Raw genomic sequence first — 21,979 nt, 5'->3', positions numbered from 1 at the left:
TGTAGGAGGACTCTACCCAATGGCTGAGTACAAATTAGCAGAAGAGGATTCACCAAACTGCTAAAAAGCCGCACCGACAGTTTGAAATTAATCCTTGCCTCGGGCCCTGGATGTACCACTCTTCGCTTAAGTTTTTTTTTTTTTTTTTTTTTTGTGGTACGCGGGCCTCTCACTGTTGTGGCCTCTCCCGTTGCAGAGCACAGGCTCCGGACGCGCAGGCTCAGCAGCCATGGCTCACGGGCCCAGCCGCTCCGCGGCATGTGGGATCTTCCCGGACCGGGGCACGAACTTGTGTCCCCTGCATCAGCAGGCGGACTCTCAACCACTGCGCCACCAGGGAAGCCCCACTTCGCTTAAGTTTTGCCGCATAAATATGTTTTGGAAATATTCAGAGGTAATGGGACTGCACATAAGAGAATCAATTAAATTAACCTTTCCCCAAAAGCATCAGGTAGACGAATCAAACCAAGGTAATTAAAGAGATTGCTTTTGCCTCTCTTTTAAGTTATAATTTTGTACAAAATAGCTCCCGACGTCATCACACTGCGGGTTTCCTCTCGGATGAATAGACACAAATTAAATCAGTTCCCAGACATCCCCTCCCTCCCAGGCTGTCTACCCTGGAGAGAGCAGGTTTGACATTAGCCCAGAGGGTGAACACTAGCGGGATATTGCTGCTACCACAGCCCCTGCTCAGCATCAGGCCCCAAGCAACTTGAGACCTGGGTGTGGTTCTCCATCTACATTTTTTTTTTTTAAATCACAGGCTCTAACACAGTGATTGGTACAAAAGGTTGGTTGGAGATTGGCAATGCGTTGGTTTTCTCCATCGCTAATTTGCAAGCGCTTTGGGCCAGTGTTTTCCATTCTCTGGGAATCTGTTTTCTCATTTCCCAGTGGTCAGACAACTCTGATTTTAAGGACCTGTCCAGAGCTGATAATCTCTAACTTGTCTTCAATAGTCTAGACTTGCTATGAAATTTCCAATGACTCTCTGATCACTCCAGTGTCCTTCCAGGTTCTTGAGCATAACTCCCCTAGGACTTGGGAAGATGAAACTCGTTTTCCCCAGTAGATTTTTCCTCCTTCTTCTTTAATTATAAAATCTCCACATTTTAGCTGCAGACACGGCCATCTAGGATATACTGAATACTACAATTCTCAGCCTCACTTGCAGCTGGGTGTGGCCATGGGGCTATGTTCTGGCCAATGGGAAGTGATAGGCATGACTCCCGCTGAAAGCCCTCAGAAGGAAGTGTCCACCACTCCCTATTTTTACCCCTTGCCATTGGCTGGAAGGTGGTATAAGGACAGGAGCTGGAACAGCTGTCTTTGAAGATGTGAAGGAAGGTCCAAGTTGAGGATGCCAGAGCATCCTCTGAGTTGGAAGGAGCCTGGGGTCCCTGGAGGTTCCAGATCTGTCTTGTTATCTCTGGACCATCCACATTGATAGAGAAACAGAGTACTGTCTTAATTAAGCCACAAGCATATTTTGATCTCTCTGACGTAGCAGTTGACCCAATATTATTAATAACTTATACAGCCTGTAGAGGTGAGTCTTGCTTTACCCAATAATAAGATTCTGGAAATGTGTGAGTAAATGGAATTATTGTGCCTTCAATCACATTTTCAATGTGCCTGGAGAAGCAGTATGTTGGGGTAGTCAAGAGTAGGATTTGGGAGTTAGGAGTGAAGTTCACCTCTATTGCTATCTGTGTGGCCTTGGACAAGTTACTTAGCATCTCTATACTTCCATATTCTTCATTTACAAAGTGGAGGTGTTTGTATTCATCTCACAAGATTCTTGTGAAGATTAATTGAGACCTGAATGCAAAGTCCTTAGCTTGGTACCCCGCACTGTAGTAAAGCACTCCATAAATATTCCATGGAATTATCTGGGAAGTGAAAAAAACAAATGTCCCAGAATCCACCAGCACAGATTCTGGCTCCACTAGTCTCAAGTGGGGTCTTGGTATCTATGCATTTTAAAGCTTTCCAAGGGAATCCCCCACTGCGGGGGAGAGGGGGGAAATAGGGGGGTGGGTAGTGCATGGGTTGATCCCTGGTCAGGGAACTGGGATCCCGCAAGTCGCGTGGCATGGCCAAAAAAATAAAGTAAAATAAAACTTTCCCAGTTCCTTGAGTAGTTGAGAACCACTGAATTAAAGGAATCTAGGGGGAGAGCTTTCTATAAATCAATTCCTGATTTGCCCATCATGCTAATACAGCCACACCTTTCGGATGAGTTGTCCTTACCTTGCAATCCCTTTCTGTTTCCCTTTTGTTTTTTCCCCCATCATCTCTGTATACATGCTCTTCCGGCTATCACTGTTCACAGCATGAGCTTCCAGAGGAACCCTGAGTCTAAGTTACAGTCTCAGCCTGATTCCAGTGATAACTAATATCTACGTATTGGGTTGGCCAAAAAGTTCGTTTGGGTTTTTTTCCATAACGTCTTATGGCTTAAGTTTTATGGGCTTTCTGGAGCACTTTCATATATATCATGCCACTAGATCTTGGCCACAGCACTGCAAAGCACTTAAGACTGGTTTTACCATCATCATCACCTCCATTTTACAGGTGAGAAAACTGAGGCTCAGAGTGGTTAAATAATTTCCCCAATGGGAGCCCAGATTTGAACTAAGTTTGGTCTGATTTCAAAGCTTGTGATTCACTCCTGAACCCCTCTGCTTCTCTAATACTGCATTGTGATTACTGAAATGAGTCATTTCTTCATTTATTCAATACACGTTTGTAGTCTCAAAGACCAAAGAGATGGATAATTCCATGAGCTAATGAAACCCTGGGTAGACCAGTAGCTTCTCCCTATTTGCCCAAATCCAGCTGTGAGTTTGGTGCGAGCTTCGGGGGAAATCCGAAATCACCAAAGCCCTCTGGAGTATCCACAGAGGGAGGCTGGACCACGCCAGAATTTCCCAGGAATTCCATGCAAGGAAAGAAGACTGCCCTTTTACCGCTCTCTCCAAATCTATCCCTTATCAGATGAAGGCATTCTCTTTAGTCAGAGGAGCTTGAAAGCTACTGCAAGGCCACTCTCCTGTCTAACTTGCCCAAGCCAACTGCAGATCAGAAACATTACGGTGAAAAGCCCCTGTCATCTAGAAAGCCTGCGTTCCATTTGCCAAAAAAAAAAAAAGTTTCTCTTACACATTATATAACTCCAGGGCGGCAGTTGCTTAGCAACTGAGCCAAGTGGGCTGGGCTAGGAGGAGTTATTAACTCTTCCTGCAGTCAACTGACATTGTTGAGTCTTCCTGGAAGGCCACCAGCCACCCTATTTTCCATAACAGAAAGCTCATGACATTCATCTGTCCTTACACCAGGACCCCTCCTGGCTCTCTTTTCACCAGAATTCAATAGGTGACAGTGTGCAGCTTATCTAGTAAGACCAGCCTCAGGCTTTCCCCAGCCCATGGAGAGAATCTATTGAGAATCCACTTGATCATTTTAGCTACATGAAATTGAACACCCGGCAAGCAAAAGAAGTTAAATGCACATTGCCACATCAGCGTATACACTCATTTTTAACAGGAATTCACAGAGCACCTACTGTGTGCCAGACCCAGTGCTAGGTACCGGGGATCGGCAGTAAACAAAATCATCAAAAGCCCCACCCTGATGAACCTACATTCTAGTTGGGGAGAAAGATGGTACCTATGGAAAGAAAGAAATAAACAAGCTACTTCTGTTTCTCGTAAGTGCTTTGAAGGAAATAAAATAAGGGGATGTAATAGAAAGAGCCTAGTGTACATGTAGGAGGGGGTGTATCTATATCTACAGCTATCTGTATGCACCCACCTAAATTTATCCACCTATAAGATGTGTCCACATTCTGGACACACCGGGTTGCTGCTGATAGACGTCTTCCATTCAGTGTCAGCATTACAAGAGCTCTAGAGCTGCTCTTGTTCAATCTCAGAAATCTTTCCTATGCCTGTAAACGGTATCATCCGATCCAGCCAGTCACTCAAGCAGTAACCTGGGGGATACTTTGATTCTATTTTCTCCCCTTTTCCCACATTTATCCAACAAATCTATTGACTTTGATTTAAAAACAGGGGACTTCCCTGGTGGCGCAGTGGTTAAGAATCCGCCTGCCAACGCAGGGGCCACGGGATCGATCCCTGGTCCGGGAAGATCCCACATGCCGCAGAGCAACTAAGCCCATGCGTCACAACTACTGAAGCCCACGCACCTAGAGCCCGTGCTCCGCAACAAGAGAAGCCACCGCAATGAGACGCCCGCGCACCGCAACGAAGAGTAGCCCGCACTCGTTGCAACTAGAGAAAGCCGGCGCATAGCAATGAAGACCCAACGCAGCTAAAAAAATAAATTAAAAAAATAAAATAAATAAATTTTAAAAAAATAATAAAAATTAAAAAATAAAAACAGACCGTGAACCTTCCACTTCTCTCCATCTCCGCAGCTTCCATGCAGGTGCAAACTGCCACTTTGCCCCTCTGGATGACTCCACAGCTTCCCTACCAGTCTCCCCTTACAGTCCCTTCTCCACCCAGCAGCCAAAGTGAGACTTCAAAAAGGGAACTCAGACCCCATCACTCACTCCTCTGCTTAGCACCTTTTAGTGGCTTGCGTCCCACTGTTCTTAGATCGCCTCCAAACCCTTACTGCAAGGCCCTGTGCGTCCCAGAGCCTGGCTGCTTCTCTCGACCCGTTACTGACCATGCCTGCCCTTGTTTATCAGCCACAGCGGTCTTGGTTCTGAGTCAAACAGGACAAACTCATTCGTTCCTCAGGGCTTTTGCACATGCTGTTTCCTTTGCTCTGGGCCTGACAACCCCCTACTTATCTATCAGATCTTAGTTTAAAGGTTGCCTCCTCAGGGAGGCCCTCCTTGACCACCTGATTCCCCCATGCCAGCACCCAGCTTGATGACTCTATAGCACTTTTATTCCTATTTGTAATTGTGTTGTAAGCAGCTTTTGTCAGGAAAGAGCCCTCTACAGGGAGGTCCCTTTTGTCTTGTCACTAACCTTAAACCAGGCACCCCCATGCTCTACTCATCTCTGGCTCTGGCATACCTTTCAAATCTTTTGGCCACACAATACCTTGCCCCATCTGTTGGCTCTTTCCGTAGATCAAAGAAGTAGAAATGAAGAATAAGTAATTCACAGATGACCAGATCTGTTCCCTCACTTCCCCTTCGGTAATCTCATGAACAAACTGTGAACAAGAGAGCATCTAAAGAAGAATCACAAGAGGGACTTCCCTGGTGGCACAGTGGTTAAGAATCCACCTGCCAATGCAGTGGACACGGGTTCGAGCCCTGGTCCGGGAAGATCCCACATGCTGCAGAGCAACTAAGCCTGTGCGCCACAACTATTGAGCCTGCGCTCTAGAGCCCGTGAGCCACAACTACTGAGCCCGTGTGCCACAACTACTGAAGCCCGTGCACCTAGAGCCCATGCTCCGCAACAAGAGAAGCCACTGCAATGAGAAGCCTGTGCACTGCAACGAAGAGTAGCCCCCGCTCGCTGCAACTAGAGAAAGCCTGCGCGCAGCAACGAAAACCCAATGTAGCCAAAAATAAATAAATAAATATATTTTTAAAAAGAAGAATCACAAGAAGTTGACAAGCCTGCACACAGTGGGGGATAGCGATGACTCTGACCCCCTATCTGAATGATTAACTTAGACTGTGTCCTTTTTTCTCTTTAAAAACTTTCATGCCTGAGCATAATCTTTGGAGCAGGTTTGTGGGGGACACTGAGTCCACCATCTCCCCAGATTGCCGGCATTCTGATTAAAAGGAACTTTCCCTTCTACCAACATCTGTCTCTCTCTCTCAAGTACTGATTTCTGAGCGGCGTGCAGCTGGACCCGATTCGGTAACAGTGTGTGTGTGTATAAATATATATACTTAACTTGCTTGTTGTTTTTCTCCTCTTATAGACTGAGCTTCATGAGGGCGGAGACCACATGTATTTGGTTCCAACAATGTCACCAGCACCTGTCCTGGAGCATGGCATATATAGACAGTGTTTAGATGTTTCTATTTTCTAAATGAATGAATATAACATAATAAAATAGCTAGAATTTGCTGAGTGCTTACAACTTCCCAAGCACAATGCCAAGCACTTAACATAGAATCTCACTTAATCTTCAATGATAACCCAATGAGATAGGTGTTACTATCTCCATTTTAGAGATGAGTAAACTGAGGTTCAGAGAGAAGAGCTGATAAGACCAAGGTCACACAGCCAGGCAGTCAGTGGCTAGGCTGAAATTAGAACTAAGCTTACTCTGACTCCCAAAGCTGGACTTTTCAATCACTATAGAATTCCTAATAACCTTGAGGAGTTTTATGACGCTTTTTTCACCCTTCCCTACTTTACTGTATGAGGAATATTTCACCCATAGGCAGCAGGCCTATCAAAGGTAGTTTGAGAGTCTGAGATGGCATTTCAGGTGAGCTCAGTCTGGCCAGTCTTGTAAAGTCAGGCAAAGTCCAGTTATCTGAACAACCAGAGCAGAGCAGACAAAGGGCGAACGAAAATAACTCCCCTCACGGAGTCATTCCTGATTGTGCGTGGGAGGCTTTGCAGGACATCTGACGTGCTCTACAGCACGGAGCATCTCCCTATTGCTTTATGCCCAGCACAAACCTTGATGAAAAAGAATATGTCGGTGGAAGTAGCTGGCCCTAAACAGTTCTGCAGGCGGGGGGAACTTGGTTTGGATTAAAATACGATAATGCAAACAGCTCTTTCTTCGGATGTTCTGAGCCCCTCAGTCAAGATCCTTGCATGGATTTGTATCCACCCAAAGTCCTTTCAGGTGGGAACTCTTCCTATCCCCATTTTACAGGTGAGAAGATGGAGAGAGACAAGGGTCTGCTCCAAGTTGCACAGCCTGTAAGTGGTGCATCTGGGGTTCCAACTGAGGTAGGTAAAGATCCAGAATTCTCTTTCCTATACCATCAGGAATACCCCCATACCATGAGCCCCCAACCCTTTTCTAAAGACCTATTGCATTGCCCAATGGTAGATTCATATGCAGATTCCTAAATACCATGAAATGGCCAAGATGAAACAGGTACTGCGGATCACAGACAACTGATGTGCAGTCCAAGCTTGTCAACCAGTGAGTGTAAGGTAAGGCTCTCTGAATTCAGGGGTGGGGAGAGACAGTCACATACACTTTTTTTTTTTTTTTTTTTGCGGTACGCGGGCCTCTCACTGCTGCGGCCCCTCCCGCTGCGGAGCACAGGCTGCGGACGCGTAGGCCCAGTGGCCACGGCCTACGGGCCCAGCTGCTCCGCGGCACGCGGGACCCTCCCGGACCAGGGCACGAACCCGCGCCGCCCGCATCAGCAGGCGGACTCCCAACCACTGCACCACCAGGGAAGCCCTCACATACACATTTAATCCACATCTCCTTTGCTTCAAGATGCACTAGTTATAACAAAGATCTAGTTATATCAAAGATCATCATCTTTGACAATACCACTGTCTTCTAAAGGCCAAGAAGGTCAACAGAATGAGCTAGCCTGTATAAAAGCACCCTAACCTCAAAAATGCCTTGCTTTTCCCATCTGTGAAATAGGAATTTCAGGAGTAGGGTCTAGTTGCATCTAAGATTGCTTTTAGTCCCAAAGTTCTCACCTCCAACCTTCGAGTTTGCTCTTCTCTGAGTCTGCAATGCCCTTCCCTCTCCTATCTCTGCTAAGTTTTACTCATCCTCTGGGACTCAGCTCAGGGCTCGCCTCCTCTGGGAAGCCTGCCTGCCTTAAAACCCTAGTCTGGGTCATGTGCATCCCTGGAGCTCTGGGGCTTATTTCTACCCTGGGACACATCGCTATTTGTCAAAATTGTCTGCTTATACATCCAACCTCCCCATAAGCCTCTGAGACTCTTGAGGGCAAGGATTCTGTCCTAGACAACTTCTTTCCTTCAACAGCCAGCACGGTTCCTGACACTCAAGAAACACCCAGCACGGGTGCACTGTATACACAGCACCATAATCTCCAGCACGGTTATTATTCCTGGGAGAATTTGACCCAAACAGCCACAGGGAATTGAGCAAAATGAATGCCATGGCAAGTCTAATGCCATGGTGGGGTGGGAATGGGATAACCAATTTTCTCTACGCATCTCCTCAATGTTCAAAAATGTCAAATGAAGAAAAAACCAAACTGTAAAAACAGTACCTTTTCTGTTCATGCATTTCCCACTATTTTAGGACAATGTAAAACAACAAGATTGAAGAAAAACATCAAGCCAGGGTGAGCTCTTGGCCTTGACACAAACTCGCTTTGTGACCTTGCATAAGTTATCTTCCCTCTCTGAGTCCTAGATGCTTCATCTTTAAGTAACGGAGATGGACAGGGTATTCACCAAGTGCTCCGATTCATATATATTCCTCAGGCATCGAGCCATGGTTTTTTTCACATGGATTTTCTGGTGACAAATTAAGGTTTTTTTTTTTTTTTTCTCCTGGGGAATTCTCTCATTTTTCCGTGTTCAAAGACACACAAACTGGGCTTCCCTAGTGGCGCAGTGGTTGAGAGTCCGCCTGCCGATGCAGGGGACACGGGTTTGTGCCCCGGTCCAGGAAGATCCCACATGCTGCGGAGCGGCTGGGCCCGTGAGCCGTGGCCGCTGAGCCTGCACGTCCAGAGCCTGTGCTCCACAGCGGGAGAGGCCACAGCAGGGAGAGGCCTGCGTACCGCAAAAAAAAAAAAAAAAAGACAAACTGCTCACAATTCCCTGCTGTTGTAAGAGCAATTTGCCTTCATTATTCTAAAGCTTTCAGCATTTCTTGAAACCACTTTTTATATGGAAAAAAAACTGTTCCTGATGTGATCACAGGAGATAAATCTGCTATTTCACATTTTCAAAAAGGAATCAAAATGCTCCCTACTAGATCAGCTCGGTGCTTTGTGACCGCCTGGAGGGGTGGGATAGGGAGGATGGGAGGGAGACGCAAAAGGGAGGGGATATGGGAACATATGTATATGTATAACTGATTAAATTTGTTATAAAGAAAAAAAAAATGCTCCCTACTAGAGTAGGTACTGATTACAATTTATGGCGAGGGCTGAAAACTGCTTTTATCGTCCTCTTTCATCTGTCCAGAATTATTCTTTCTATTTAGGACAGGAATGACTAAAGGGGTGGAGGGTGAACGTGAAGAAATCCCTTTGGTGTGATGTTTATACTTCATTTTGTGTTTCTTTCATGAATCACATTATCTTGGGTTGACCAGATAGCTCATTTGTATGACCTCCCCTTCCTTTCATTCAACTAGGAACCCAAACAAGATAGGAGGGATAATAGAGGACTTGGGAAATGGGCCTATTTTACCCATTAAGGCCTGAGGCCTACAAGCTTTTTAAGAGCCCATGAAAATATCTGGGAGCTAAAAACAATATATTGCCTCCAAAATAATAAAACTGCACAAGCAAAATTAATAAAGGCTCAACTTAAATGGCTCCATAACCATACCATTATGTCAATCTTAGTATTTTTTAAATTTAGTGTTCACGAAGTTTCATTATATTTGAAAAGAGCTGATGGGTTCAAGTCTCATTTCATAAGAAATGTGAGTATGTGTGATGATTTTTTCAAGAAATTACAGATAAACGTAAATTGAGAGAGTTACTGTGGTAACAAAATAATTCCAAAAGTATAACTTTAATATTTCCTTTAAAATGTTATAATAAAAATGCATTTAAGGGCTTCCCTGGCAGCTCAGTGGTTAAGAATCCACCTGCCAATGCAGGGACACAGGTTCGAGCTCTGGTCAGGGAAGATCCCACATGCCACAGAGCAACTAGGCAGGTGCGCCACAGCTGCTGAGCCTGCGCTCTAGAGCCCATGAGCCACAACTGCTGAGCCCGTGAGCCACAACTGCTGAGCCCACGTGCCACAGCTGCTGAAGCCCACATGCCTAGAGCCCGTGCTCTGCAATGAGAGAGGCCACTACAGTGAGAGGCCCACACACCACAACGAGGAGTGGCCCCCACTCGCCACAGCTAGAGAGGGCCCACGTGCAGCAGTGAAGACCCAATGCAGCCAAAAATTAATTAATTAAAATAAATAATAAAAAATGCATTTAATTTGTATGATGCGATGTGAGTTTGGGGCTCCAAAATAAGACTTCTTAGGGCAAACCAAGGTGTTAAAATGGCCTTCCATAGGATGAGTTGATGAATGGACAAGTTGATAGATGAAAAGACAAATGAATGGATGCATGGATGGAAAGACAGATGAATGGATGGATTCATCAACAGGCGAATGGATGAAAAGATGGTTGGATGAATGGACAGCTGTATATAAGGACAGATGAACAGACAGGTGGATAGATGGACAGATACATCAATGGATTGATGAATGGGTGGACAAGGATGGATGGATAGATGGATGGACGGGTGGATGGTTGGTAGGACAGGTGGATGGACGGACAGATAGATGGATGGATGAAGTTACTTGCCCAATATCTCTCAGTGAGTTAGTGAATGTGCCCTGATTCCTCACTTTCAATCTGTTATTAAAGCCATTTAAATTTAGTCACAGTTCCTCAAGCACAAGGACTGGAAGGATCCCGAGAGATCACCTAGTACAACCTTCTCATTCTACAGATGAAAATACTGAGGGTCAGAGAAAGGAAGAGACTCAGCTGACGGCACATTTCCTTTATTCTAATCAAGCAGGAGGTTGTTATTTAAATGTTTGCCACTTGGAGAGACCTGGCACACGCCTATTTCTCAGGCACCCTACATATTTATAGGATAGTGTTTCACAACTGATGGCAACTTGCTGCTAAACTGGCAGGTCTCTGTCTTGCCAAGCCCCACAATCCTTCCCGCACACTTTCCCTGCTGTCTTCTGAAAAAGGCAGAATGGTGAATGGCAGTGTTGTGTCTGGGTCCAAACTACTTTGTAGGCTCTGCTCAGGAGAAACACCTCTGCTTAACTCATGCTCATGCCATCTTACTCGTAGTACATACTCTGTCCCCTCCTGAGTCCTTCAGGTATCAGTTGAAACATGGTAGGAAAAAAAAGAAGCTCTTGGTCTCCTGACATACTGGACTTGACTGTGACTTTTCTCTTGGTGACAGCATTTTGATTTTCCTTTGGGAGGCCTCCATTCCTCCCTCTTAATCCATGTGTTGGGGGAGCTCAGGCCTGGCCAATCAGGTCCTACATCACTCCAGCTCCAGTGACTGGTTCAAAGGTGAGCACATAAACCAAGTCTGACTATATGGTTTACACATATATTAGCCTACTTAATCCTCTCTACCACCCTGTGAAGTAGGTACTCTTATAAATCTCTTTTAAAGATGAGGAAACTGAGGCATGGAGAGATTCAATAACTTGCCTGAGATTGTAGAGCTGATAAATGTCAGAGATGCAACTTGAACCCAGGTGGCCTGATTTCAAGACAGCATGCCTAATCTTGCAATATCTTGCCTTTAATATTTGGTGTATATTCTGTCTTCCGAAAATACCAGTTGATGGGTTTTATCATAGATGCTGAAAAAAAATATACGTTTGCTCCCATTAAGTGCTTAGTTTACAACTTCAAAGTGACAATCCTCGGTGAATTGGACTGAATGACCTCAAGTAATTTCATACATATGACAACTCACTTTTCTGGAACTTTACTTCCTGGTAGCCTCAGCTAAGTGGAAGCTGCTAAGAACGAAGAACGAGTGAAAAATGAAAGCTTACAGTAAAAAATGTTGCAAAGGGTGGGTGCTAAAGCTGGCGGAAGTTATCCATAGAAGAATCCCTCACTCTGATTTTGCACACTATTTTTACATGAATGTCATCTATCTTCTCAGCTTAAAGTAATTTAGAAAATGGCAATCTGGGAGGCACTCAGTGTAGCATTGTGGAGTCATTGACTCATGAGTTAGACTGATCTAGAAGCAAATCTCAGCCATGAAACTGACAGGTAAAGGAGTTTGCCTCTCTGAGCCTCAGTTTCCTCATCTGTAAAATGATGGCAATAATAGTATCTACCGCACACCATTGCTACGAGAAGGAAATTACATGATTGGTATAAAGTGCCCAGCATATAGTAGGTCGTTGATAAATTATATCCATTATGATTGGCCAACGATAAGGTTTTCATCCCTTCTCAGGCTCAGTTTCCTCATATACAAACTATGGATTATAACAGGAGTCCTCCTGGGGTATTTCTCAAGGTTGCTGGATAGAGTAGTAAGATAACAGAAACAAAAATGCCTTTTAAGTGGCCAAAGGCTACTTAAGTGTAAGGTACAGTTATTACTTCTAGAGCAGTAGGAATTATACTACTGTTAATACTTGGTACAATTAATCATCATTACGACTACTGCTATTATTATTGCTGCTGCTACTATAAAAGAATATAATATTAGTCCTTAGGTTCCTGCAATATTTCACGATAACCTCCTGGATTAAGAGTGACCACACTTGGGCTTCCCTTGTGGCACAGTGGTTGAGAGTCCACCTGCCGATGCAGGGGACACGGGTTCGTGCCCCGGTCCAGGAAGATCCCACATGCCGCAGAGCAGCTGGGCCCGTGAGCCATGGCCGCTGAGCCTGCGCGTCCGGAGCCTGTGCTCCGCAACGGGAGAGGCCACAACAGTGAGAGGCCCTGGTACCGCAAAAAAAAAAAAAAAAAAAAAAAAAATTTAAGAGTGACCACACTTGAAATGAACACCCAGAATTGTGGCCTCTCTATCGAACCTGAACCAATAGCACCTCCTTTGTACCTGAAATGAATTTAACAAGGGTCCCTTGGCATGAGGAGATACAGACATAAACTGAGTATAGAGAGGTGAGTACCTAGCATAGCAGTTCCCAAGCACATGGCAATTGCACAATAAATTCTATATGGTGAATGAGTACGAGAGGTAGATTAAAGAAGGCGGCCAAGACTCTGCCATCCAGAATGAGGTTTGTTTCCCCTCCCCTTGCATCTGAGCTAGCCTTGTGACTTGTTTTGACCAACAGAAAGCAATGTGCAACTTCTAAAGCCAGCCCTTGCAAGATCTTTAGCCTTTGCTCTTGGAACACTCCTGCTTAGAATCCAGCTGCCATGCTGGGGGAAGCCCAAGCCACATGGAGAGGCCACGTGAGGAAAAAACTAAGGTGGCTCTGGTGATAAGAAGCTCAAGTTGCCCAAAATATGGATGAGCCCCTTAGACCTTCCAGACCAGTCAAGCTCCCTGATGACCATGGCTCTGTCCAACAGTACATGGACCAGAAGAATCTCCAAGCTGAGCTCTGTTAAACCACTGAATCGTTTGAGATAATAGATGGTTGCTATTTTCAGCCACTAAGATTGGGGGGTGGTTTGTTATGCAGCAATAGCTAACTGAAACAAAGTGGGTGTCAGTGCTCCAGTAAGATGTTCCTAACCCAGCTTCAAGGGGTGGGGATGGCTTCCCAGAAGAGACAGCATGTGGAAGTCGTACAGGATTTATGGGTGATGCAGGCACGAAAGGGCCCTGGCTCTCACACGAGTCAACCCTCTTCTCTACATGACGCTTTTGAGTCCTCCAAGGTGGATAAGTGACAAGAACCAGGATTTTTAAATCTTTTCTCATCTGAATAATTGTTTCTCCTCTTTAGGGATCAGCCCCACTTCCCCGGCTTTAAATCAAAATGACAGAGCCTCCAAATTTGTTCAGGTGCTCACGCATTTATAAAAATGTCTTTTGCTGGAAAAGTCCTGGTATGTCTAATTTCTGCCCCAAGCACATTTTTATAGTTAAGCTATAGTATGTCATTTAATTTACCCTGCAATGTCAGGCCTCCATGAAACCGAGAGCTGGTGATAATACATATAAGATCTTTTTTGGACAGTCTGATCAGGGACTGAGAGGAGGGGAGGGGGGGCATTTAATCATCATTTGTCCAAATTTATATTCTCTTCCTCCGCTCTCTGCTGCTTTTTCTGTGTTCTAGCCACTGCAGGGAGGACAAAGAAAGCCTTTCAAAGCACCTGACCAGGTTTGAGGAGGCAAGCGTGTGGATTGGTTGGAGGTCCGAAACACTGCTGAAGGGTCAAGGGCTGGGAATCCGTGGACTTCTGAGCAGACTCAGAGCATCACCCTCACTTCCATTGTGCTTGGAGAGATTGTGCCAGGAGGGGTGGGCTGGGCTGAATGGAATTCAAATGTTTCCAGACCTTCCAGAGAGGCAGGAGACAGGTGGGCCTGTCTCGTGGTAGGGGCATGAGGGGGTGGGATAAATTCCTTCAAGTCCTACCTGCAAGGGCTTCCTAAATAACCCTCCTCCACTTCATCAACAGCTTTCCAAACCAGATCAGGCCACCCTCTGGCTCACAGTGGCTTCTAAGCACAAGAGAACAAACTCCCAGTGCCTCCTGGCAGCCCTCCCTGCCCTACGGGATCTGGCTCCACCACCTCTTAATGTCATCATGCCCACTTTCTTCTCAGTTCTCAACACTCTGACCACAACGGCTTTCCGTTAGTTCTTTGAATGCCCCGAACTCTGGCGACTTACCCTGGCCAAGGCCAGAGCTGGATCCTGGCTGCTAACACATCTCTGGCTCAGCCTGGCCCCTGCAAGAGCAAAAGTGGGGGGGAGGGCTGATGGCAGGGATAATTCAAGTCAGGGAGGCCGGCCCTGTGCACAGCAAACCTGGGCTGGTGAGCAGGAGGCTGGGTGTGATCGATCCCAGGCTTCACGGGACCGGGACTGCCCCTGGGGAGGGAACACAGAGTAGACTCCCACCGTACCCATATACCACAGAGAGGCAGTGGATACTTTTAAAGTCCCTCAGACTCAAATAGAAATCCCAGCTCTGGGTCTTTCTAGAGCTGTGCGACCTTGAGCAAATCCCTGACCCTCTCCAAGCCCCAGTGGTGACTGCTGTCAAATGGGCATAATAGTCTCTAACCCGCTGGACCATGATGGGGGCTTAAATGGGAGTAAAGGGCGTAGCGTGTGTCTGGCATATAAATGGTAAGCATAATTATCATGAACAAAGGAATCATATAAGGTCATGGTTTAGGGGTCAAATAATCCAGGCACGCTTTATCGATGCACCAGAAATCTCCAGGTACAGTGGGTAGAGCTTCTGAGGCAGTAGGCAGGGGTGCAGCCCAAGTATTTGTGTCTTTAAAGGCTCCCCAAGGGATTTTAACTCCCTCTTAAGTCCATTTTGAAAACTACTGATTCAGCCCAGGCTGCTAAATTTAGAGATGGAGAAACTGAGGCCCAGAGAGGGACAGCGATGGGCCCAAGGTCACACAGCACATCTCCACACACACACAGCTCCAGAATGCAGATATCTGACCCCTGGTTGGGTGGTCTTTCTGCTAGTCCATGCCAAGGAGTTAGGTTAAACCAAGGTGCCTGGCTCTGGCTAAGTCCCCGTGGGCAGTGTGAGGGCTGCCCTCACATACTCAGCTCATACTCTTCAGAGGTTATAAATACTCTCAGGATCCCCAGCTCTCTTTTTAACTTCTTCATGTATACAGCGCCCTGGGAGAATATCTGAGGTTCTTTGGAAACTCTTTATCTTGTTTATTATCACACACTGACAAGCTGAACCCCTTCTCTCCTGTTGCAGGGCTGGGCCATCACTTTTACCCCATTATGCAAATAACAAGTGATGGCTGTGGGGGATGCAGCCCACCCAGCACATGGATGGATATTTGATGGATCAATGAATGAATGAATGAATGTGCTGAATCAGTGAATAAGTGAATAATCACCGAGAGTAAGTTCCTTGAGGGCTGGCACTGGCTTTTGTTCCAGGGCCTGGAGCAGAGCCTACACAGTAGACACTCATTAAATATTTGCTGCTTGTGGTGGAATCAGTGAATTTCCAGCACCCTCCTGGGAAAGACAGATGCCCAAATAAAAACTGAGACTAGTACAGGCTTATTACTACAGCAGGGGTGCCAGCCTGGGGCCTTGGGGCCAGCACAGGGAGAGGGAGGGGGAGGGGACGCATTAGGGAAGGGACCCCGGAAGTGGGTACACGGTATTGGAGACTGGGGAGGGAACCAGTGAAGACAGCCTGACTTGGGCTAATTCTGGGCCTTGTTCCAGTCACAGAAAAGAGGCCCAAGAAATAGAAAAGCAAGTTACGGACCAATATGGAGAGCATGGTACCAGGTTGTAAGAATTCAAAGTGTATATGCTGGGACTTCCCTGGCGGTCCAGTAGTCCAGTGGCTAAGACTCTGCACTGCCACTGCGGGGGGCGGTGGGTTCAATACCTGATCAGGGAGCTGAGATCCCGCGTGCCGCGTGACGTTGCCAAAAAAAAAGAAAGAGTGTATGCCCAAATTGAGGGTCATTCTATAAAACAATGGGTCAGTCCTCTTCCAAAATGTCAATGTCAGGAAAAAGGGAAGCCAAGGAACCGTTCCTCATCTGAAAAATAGGACTCATTTTCTTTTTTTTATAAATTTATTTATGTTATTTATTTATTTTTGGCTGAGTTGGGTCTTTGTTGCTGTGCGCGGGCTTTCTCTAGTTGCGGTGAATGGGGGCTACTCTTCGTTGCGGTGTGCGGGCTCTAGGCATGCAGGCTTCAGTAGTTGTGGCACACGGGCTCCGTAGTTGTGGCTCGCAGGCTCTAGAGCACAGACTCAGTAGTTGTGGCGCACGGGCTTAACTGCTCCGCGGCATGTGGGATCTTCCCGGACCAGGGCTCGAACCCGTGTCCCCTGCATTGGCAGGCAGATTCTTAATCACTGTGCCAGCAGGGAAGCCCAGGACTCATTTTCAATATCACTAGCCTCTCAAAGTTGTTTGTGACCATCTAATACAATAACAGGTACCCTCTGCCACATGCATACAAGTAAATGACTATTTTTATTACTACTTAGAATAAAACTACTCCAGGACCTGAAAGAGGTAATTTGTTTATGGCCAAACCTCATTAACTGATTGTCCAAGTTTATGCTTTATGGACATAGTGGGTACCTAATTTACGTATATACACACACTCAGGTACATCTATGTAAGTCTCTGCAATTCAGGGTGTATTTTCCCACATGCCTAAGAGAATGCAGCACCAACATAGTTGCCATAAGTGAAATCAGTGACATTGCTCTCAGCAGGCCCTGACGGAGCTCTCTTGTCTGTGTCTATGAAGTCTGGAATGGTTCTTGAAGGTTTTCTTCAAGGGGCACACTTATGTGGCCCATGAAAGAGCATCTACTAATTTTTTCTTTTAGAAATGAGGGTGGGTGAGACCAAGCCAGTTTGCTTTGTGTAGATATTAGCCAGGACTGCAGGCAGTGCTCTGGGAATTGGCAGCTCCCAGCCCTGAACCCTTGGAGAGAGCTGCCCGCTTGCCTGGAAATCATCAGGGCAACACAAGAGAGAATGGAGGAGAGAAGAAAAAACTTGCATTTTTGACTCATACTTGAGTTTGAAGAATGATTAGCTGTTGGGACTTCCCTGGTGGTGCAGTGGTTAAGAATCCGCCTGCCAATGCAGGGGACACGGGTTCGAGCCCTGGTCCGGGAAGATCCCACATGCCGCAGAGCAACTAAGCCTGTGCGCCACAACTACTGAGCCTGTGCTCCAGAGCCCGCGAGCCACAACTCCGGAAGCCCGGGCACCTAAAGCCCATGCTCTGCAACAAGAGAAAGCCTGCACACAGCAACAAAGACCCAATGCAGCCAAAAATAAATAATAAAATAAAATAAATTAATTCAAAACAAAACAAAAAAGAATGGTTAGCTGTAAGTTCTTTCAGGACAAGGATATGTTTTATTCATCTATCTCTAGCCCGTGCCAAGTACCTGATACAGAGTAGAAGGTCTTGAAGGATGAGAAAGTGGTCTTGAATGAATGAATTAATGAATCCTAATCCACCACCATTTAGCCATCTGAGCCTCAGTCAGCTTCCTAATCTATAACTAAATGGCTATAACAGTCACCTTTGAAGTTCTGCTAATAATTAAGCAAAATCCTACAAATGAAGCCCTAGCAGGGATTCTAGGGCATTATAGGAGCTTGTTTCCTCCTCAGCCTTTCCAGAAGTCTACTTTCTTTGGAAACAGGGCAGGGGCATAGTGGAGAGACAGACAGATAAGACCCAGACTTTGCCCTCTGGAAGCTCCCGACCCGCAAGAGGCCTCAGAGGACCAGGCCACACCCAAGTTGTTCCTTGTCTGGGCTTTTGTGGCTGATGTGAGATGAACCTTGCTCATAAAAAACTGGCCAGGGAGTGACGGCTCCACCCCCCCCCCCCCCCCCGATCCCTGCATTCTGCTTAGAACCTCAATTTTATTAAATAATAAAATACCTTAAATCAGGAAGCACAGTTTAGATGTGGGTGCTGTAAAGTCAATACACCTCTGTGAATTCCCAAAGACCATTTTATCTGTGGGGTTCATGCAATTGTGAATTCTGTCCCCACTGGTGAGGTAATTTATACACCAAGTCCCTCTTCCTCTGTCGAGACTCTTGGGAAAGGTCATTCATTCATTTATTCATAGCTGTATCTATATCGAGTACCTAATTCCTGTCAGGCACCATGCTAGCTCTTGATGAACAATTCCTTCTTTATTTCAAATAGATGAAAAAGGTACAGTTATTTTCCCTGCCCATGCTTTTTCCACAAGGCACAATCTGCCAAGGTTATGCAGCTAGTAAGTGATGAAGCTAGGTCTCAGACTCTGGTCTCTGTGCCCCTAAACTCTGAGCTCTCGGCCACTGCCCCACACCCAATGAGCACCTGCTGACTGCACGACGTGCCATGCTCTGAGCCAGATGTTGGTGACACAGGCTTGAGGAGTTCTTAGTCTGGGAAGAAAACAATCAGGCCTTAGCAGGCATGCTGATATTAAGCATTTCCTGAGCACTAATTAAGAATGATTACACTTCAGCAGTCATTCAACCACAACTGTGCATTTATTGAGCTTCTGTTTTCTGGAGATGGACTGTTGAGAGGTGGGGACTGAGAAAGAAATGTGATCTATTCCCTGCCTTGGAGGACCTCATTGTCCTGAAGGGGAGAAAGGCTTTCCAATGCTTGCATCTGAGGGGAAGTGATTAATGATGATGACAGTCCATTGATCGTGCATCCCATAACCAGACACCTGCTATGTCCTAGCACAAGTCTAGGTCCTGAACTCGAAATCACTCCATGTGGGTACACACTGATAGTGCATCCTTCTGACTTTCCTGTGACATCAATGGTAGGTCTAGATACATGTTTAATTAATGAGGAGGGTGATGATGATATGTGTTATATTGTATATGTTCCTATGCTTATTGAGCTCCTACTATGGGTACCAACCACTGTTCTACAAGTTTTATAGGATTAACTCATGGCTCCTTGCTACAATCCTATGATATGGGTCCATCTGTCATGCTCACTTCACAGCTGAGGAAACTGAGACCTAGAGAGGTTAAATAACTTGCCTAAACTTACACAGTTGAATTAACAAGAGAGGTCTGAGGCTTTCTTTAAAAACAACCACAAGAAAATGTTGTTTCTAATGCCAAGGCAAGTAACAGTATGCAAATTAGCCCCAGCACACCATTTTTTATTTATGCCATAAATTAGGCAAATTTCCCTTCCAAAGCCCTGGAAAATGAGGCCTGATTCCACATATTTTGCATTCATTTCCAAGGTGGTTGGCCCCCAGTTAGCTTTACAGCTCAGTAAACCTGCTCTAAAGAGGGGCACAGAGGTGCAGGCCTCATCAGCAGGCTTTAGGGAATGAGAAGTGGGAGAGGCACTGGCCCTCTCCCTGTGCAAATCGCTTTATAGTTTAGTGATGCCCTTCCACATTCAGGGTTGCCACGTACAGTTGCATAGGTTGTGCACTGCTTAACTTCAGGGGAGCCCTTCACATACACTACAGTATGAATAGCGCCTCCTGCAGTTGTGCATGGAAGTGACCATATGCATTGCATTCTCACAAGCTACCCTGTGGAGGAAGGCTGAGGAAGTACTCTATTCTCGTTTTGCAGATGGGAACCAGGGAGCTGAACTGATGAGAGGACTTCCTCCAGCATCACACAGCACATAAATGGCAGAGCTGGGATCCACATTCAGGCCTGTCTCAGTTCTAACCCAGGGCTGAGTTCACCACTCTCAGAAAGTTCACTCCGAGTACGTTCTTTTAAACACCTCCCTAGTTCCATAATGTTAAAGCTTTGGAGAAATCACCACCTTATATAATAGCCGTGTTACTACAGCTGCCCATAGAACAACATGTTTGAAAAAGCACACCCTGTTTTCCCACTGGCCTCCATCACTGCTTCTAAAGACGTTGTCGTCATTCCGAAAGAACCTTTCACAAGGATGGGGAGGGCTCCTGGGACCCTATCTTGAAGTTTCTCTTCACTTTCTACCCTAGCTTGATTTTCAGAGATGATGGATCACCTTGAAATGCCTAAATACACCAGTTTAAGAGGACCCCTCTCATCAACTTCCGCCCTAAACTGTTTTTTCCTAAGTTTACCCAAATGATGTAAAGATTGTATATTTCCTACATATGCTTTTTGCTATGCCCCCTAAATCTGAGCCATTCATGGCCAAAGAATGCCTTTCTTTCTCTCCTTTCTCTCTTTCTCCCTTTCTCTCTTCCTTCCTTTCTCCCTCCCTTCCTCCTTTCCTTCCTTCCCTCACTCATCCACTCAACAAAACGGCTGAGCATAGAGAGATAATAAGAGTCAACCCAATCAACAGACACTTACAACACATTGTGATTCTTTCCAGCTCCCTGGATGTGTTTATCAGTGAGGTCACAGCTTGATGAATATGGATGTACTAGAAAACGAGTTCCAGAGCCACATCCTCAGTTAGAAGGGTTGAGGAAGCAGCTATCGAGGGCAGCGGAGCAAGTGTGTGAAATGTCATTAGCAGTGATTACTCAACCCAAAGTATAGACCTGAACGGCCCCATGTTATGCCCCACGCATGCTTATCACCCCAGCCGCACATGATTGGATCAAACACAAACTGCCAACCTTCCGCCTGAGCAGGACAAGCCATATTCCTCTTAGGAACCTGAACCAGGAAACATGAAGAGGCTGTTAGGAGGTCTGTCTGGACTGCCATGGTCTAGAGCAGTACCATCCAATGGAGCTTTCTGTCAAGATGGAAACCTTCTTTCTCCATGCTGTCCAATATGGCAGCCGTTGGCCACACAGGGCTACTGAGTACTTGAAATGTGGCTAGTGGGACTGAGGCACTCAAATTCTAATTTGATTTAATGAATTCAAATCTAAAATTAAACAGCCACACGTGACTAGTGCTTTCCACAGAAGGCGGCACACCTGTAGAGTTTGAGCTGGAAGAAGGGTGGGTATGAGCCCCTGTATCCACCCATCTTGCCCTCACCTCCAGCTCCTGGATCATCCCTGGTGTCCTCTCTGCCCAAAGCTGGCCCTGACCACATCATCTATGCCTCCTGCGACCCCTCCCTGGCTCTCTACACCCCACGCCCCTCGCTGGGTTTCTCAATCAGCCACTCTCTACAACCCATGGTGAGAGCAAGGAAGCCCAGGAGGGGCACCTGCCCTGGGACCTGCACCTCTCTGAGCTTCCCTGGCTTATTCTTGCTTGCTTGACTCGAGCCATCTGCTCGGATGGCACCACTGTGAAGCCACAATGGCCCGCATGTCAGTGGAGGTGATGAGGGAGATGCACAGTGAGTGAGCAGAAGGGGGCACAGGCAGTGGAGAGGGAGTCAGAGGCAACAGGTGCACACAGAGAAGCAGATGCCATGAAAGAGAAATGCAGAGAGGAGCCACGCCCTGCAACAGCCTTGGTCCAATATTTGAGGTATCCTTTGAGCGAGCCTTCTTATTCTCGAGCTATCCTGAGCAAGTCTTTGTTCTGTACAGCCCAAAGAAATTGTGGTTCCTCCCTTGGGAGCCAGCATGGATTTGGGAATTTGAGAATCAGCTCAGAGCAACAACAGCAGCAGCAACAAATCATCACAATCATCTCAGAGTGAAGTGACTTATCTAAGGTCACATAGGCTGGAAT

General features: G+C 46.2%; 1 protein-coding gene across 1 annotated transcript in view; it reads right to left on the bottom strand.

Moving 5' to 3' along the window:
* The window catches only part of SEZ6L (seizure related 6 homolog like), a 193,644-nt gene extending 172,298 nt beyond the window's left edge, over positions 1–21,346 (bottom strand). Inside the window, exons 1-2 of the mRNA XM_060118330.1 lie at positions 21,329–21,346; positions 20,956–20,995 (exon numbers count right to left, since the gene is read on the bottom strand). Of these exons, the coding sequence (XP_059974313.1) occupies positions 20,956–20,995; positions 21,329–21,346 (58 nt within the window). The remainder of the gene's footprint in view (positions 1–20,955; positions 20,996–21,328) is intronic.
* Positions 21,347–21,979: the final 633 nt, after the last annotated feature.

This window comes from Mesoplodon densirostris, chromosome 15, assembly GCF_025265405.1.
Source record: "Mesoplodon densirostris isolate mMesDen1 chromosome 15, mMesDen1 primary haplotype, whole genome shotgun sequence".
NCBI lineage: Eukaryota > Metazoa > Chordata > Mammalia > Artiodactyla > Ziphiidae > Mesoplodon > Mesoplodon densirostris.
Note: the sequence above shows the minus strand (reverse complement) of the source record. Positions and strands in the feature narration are given on the sequence as shown.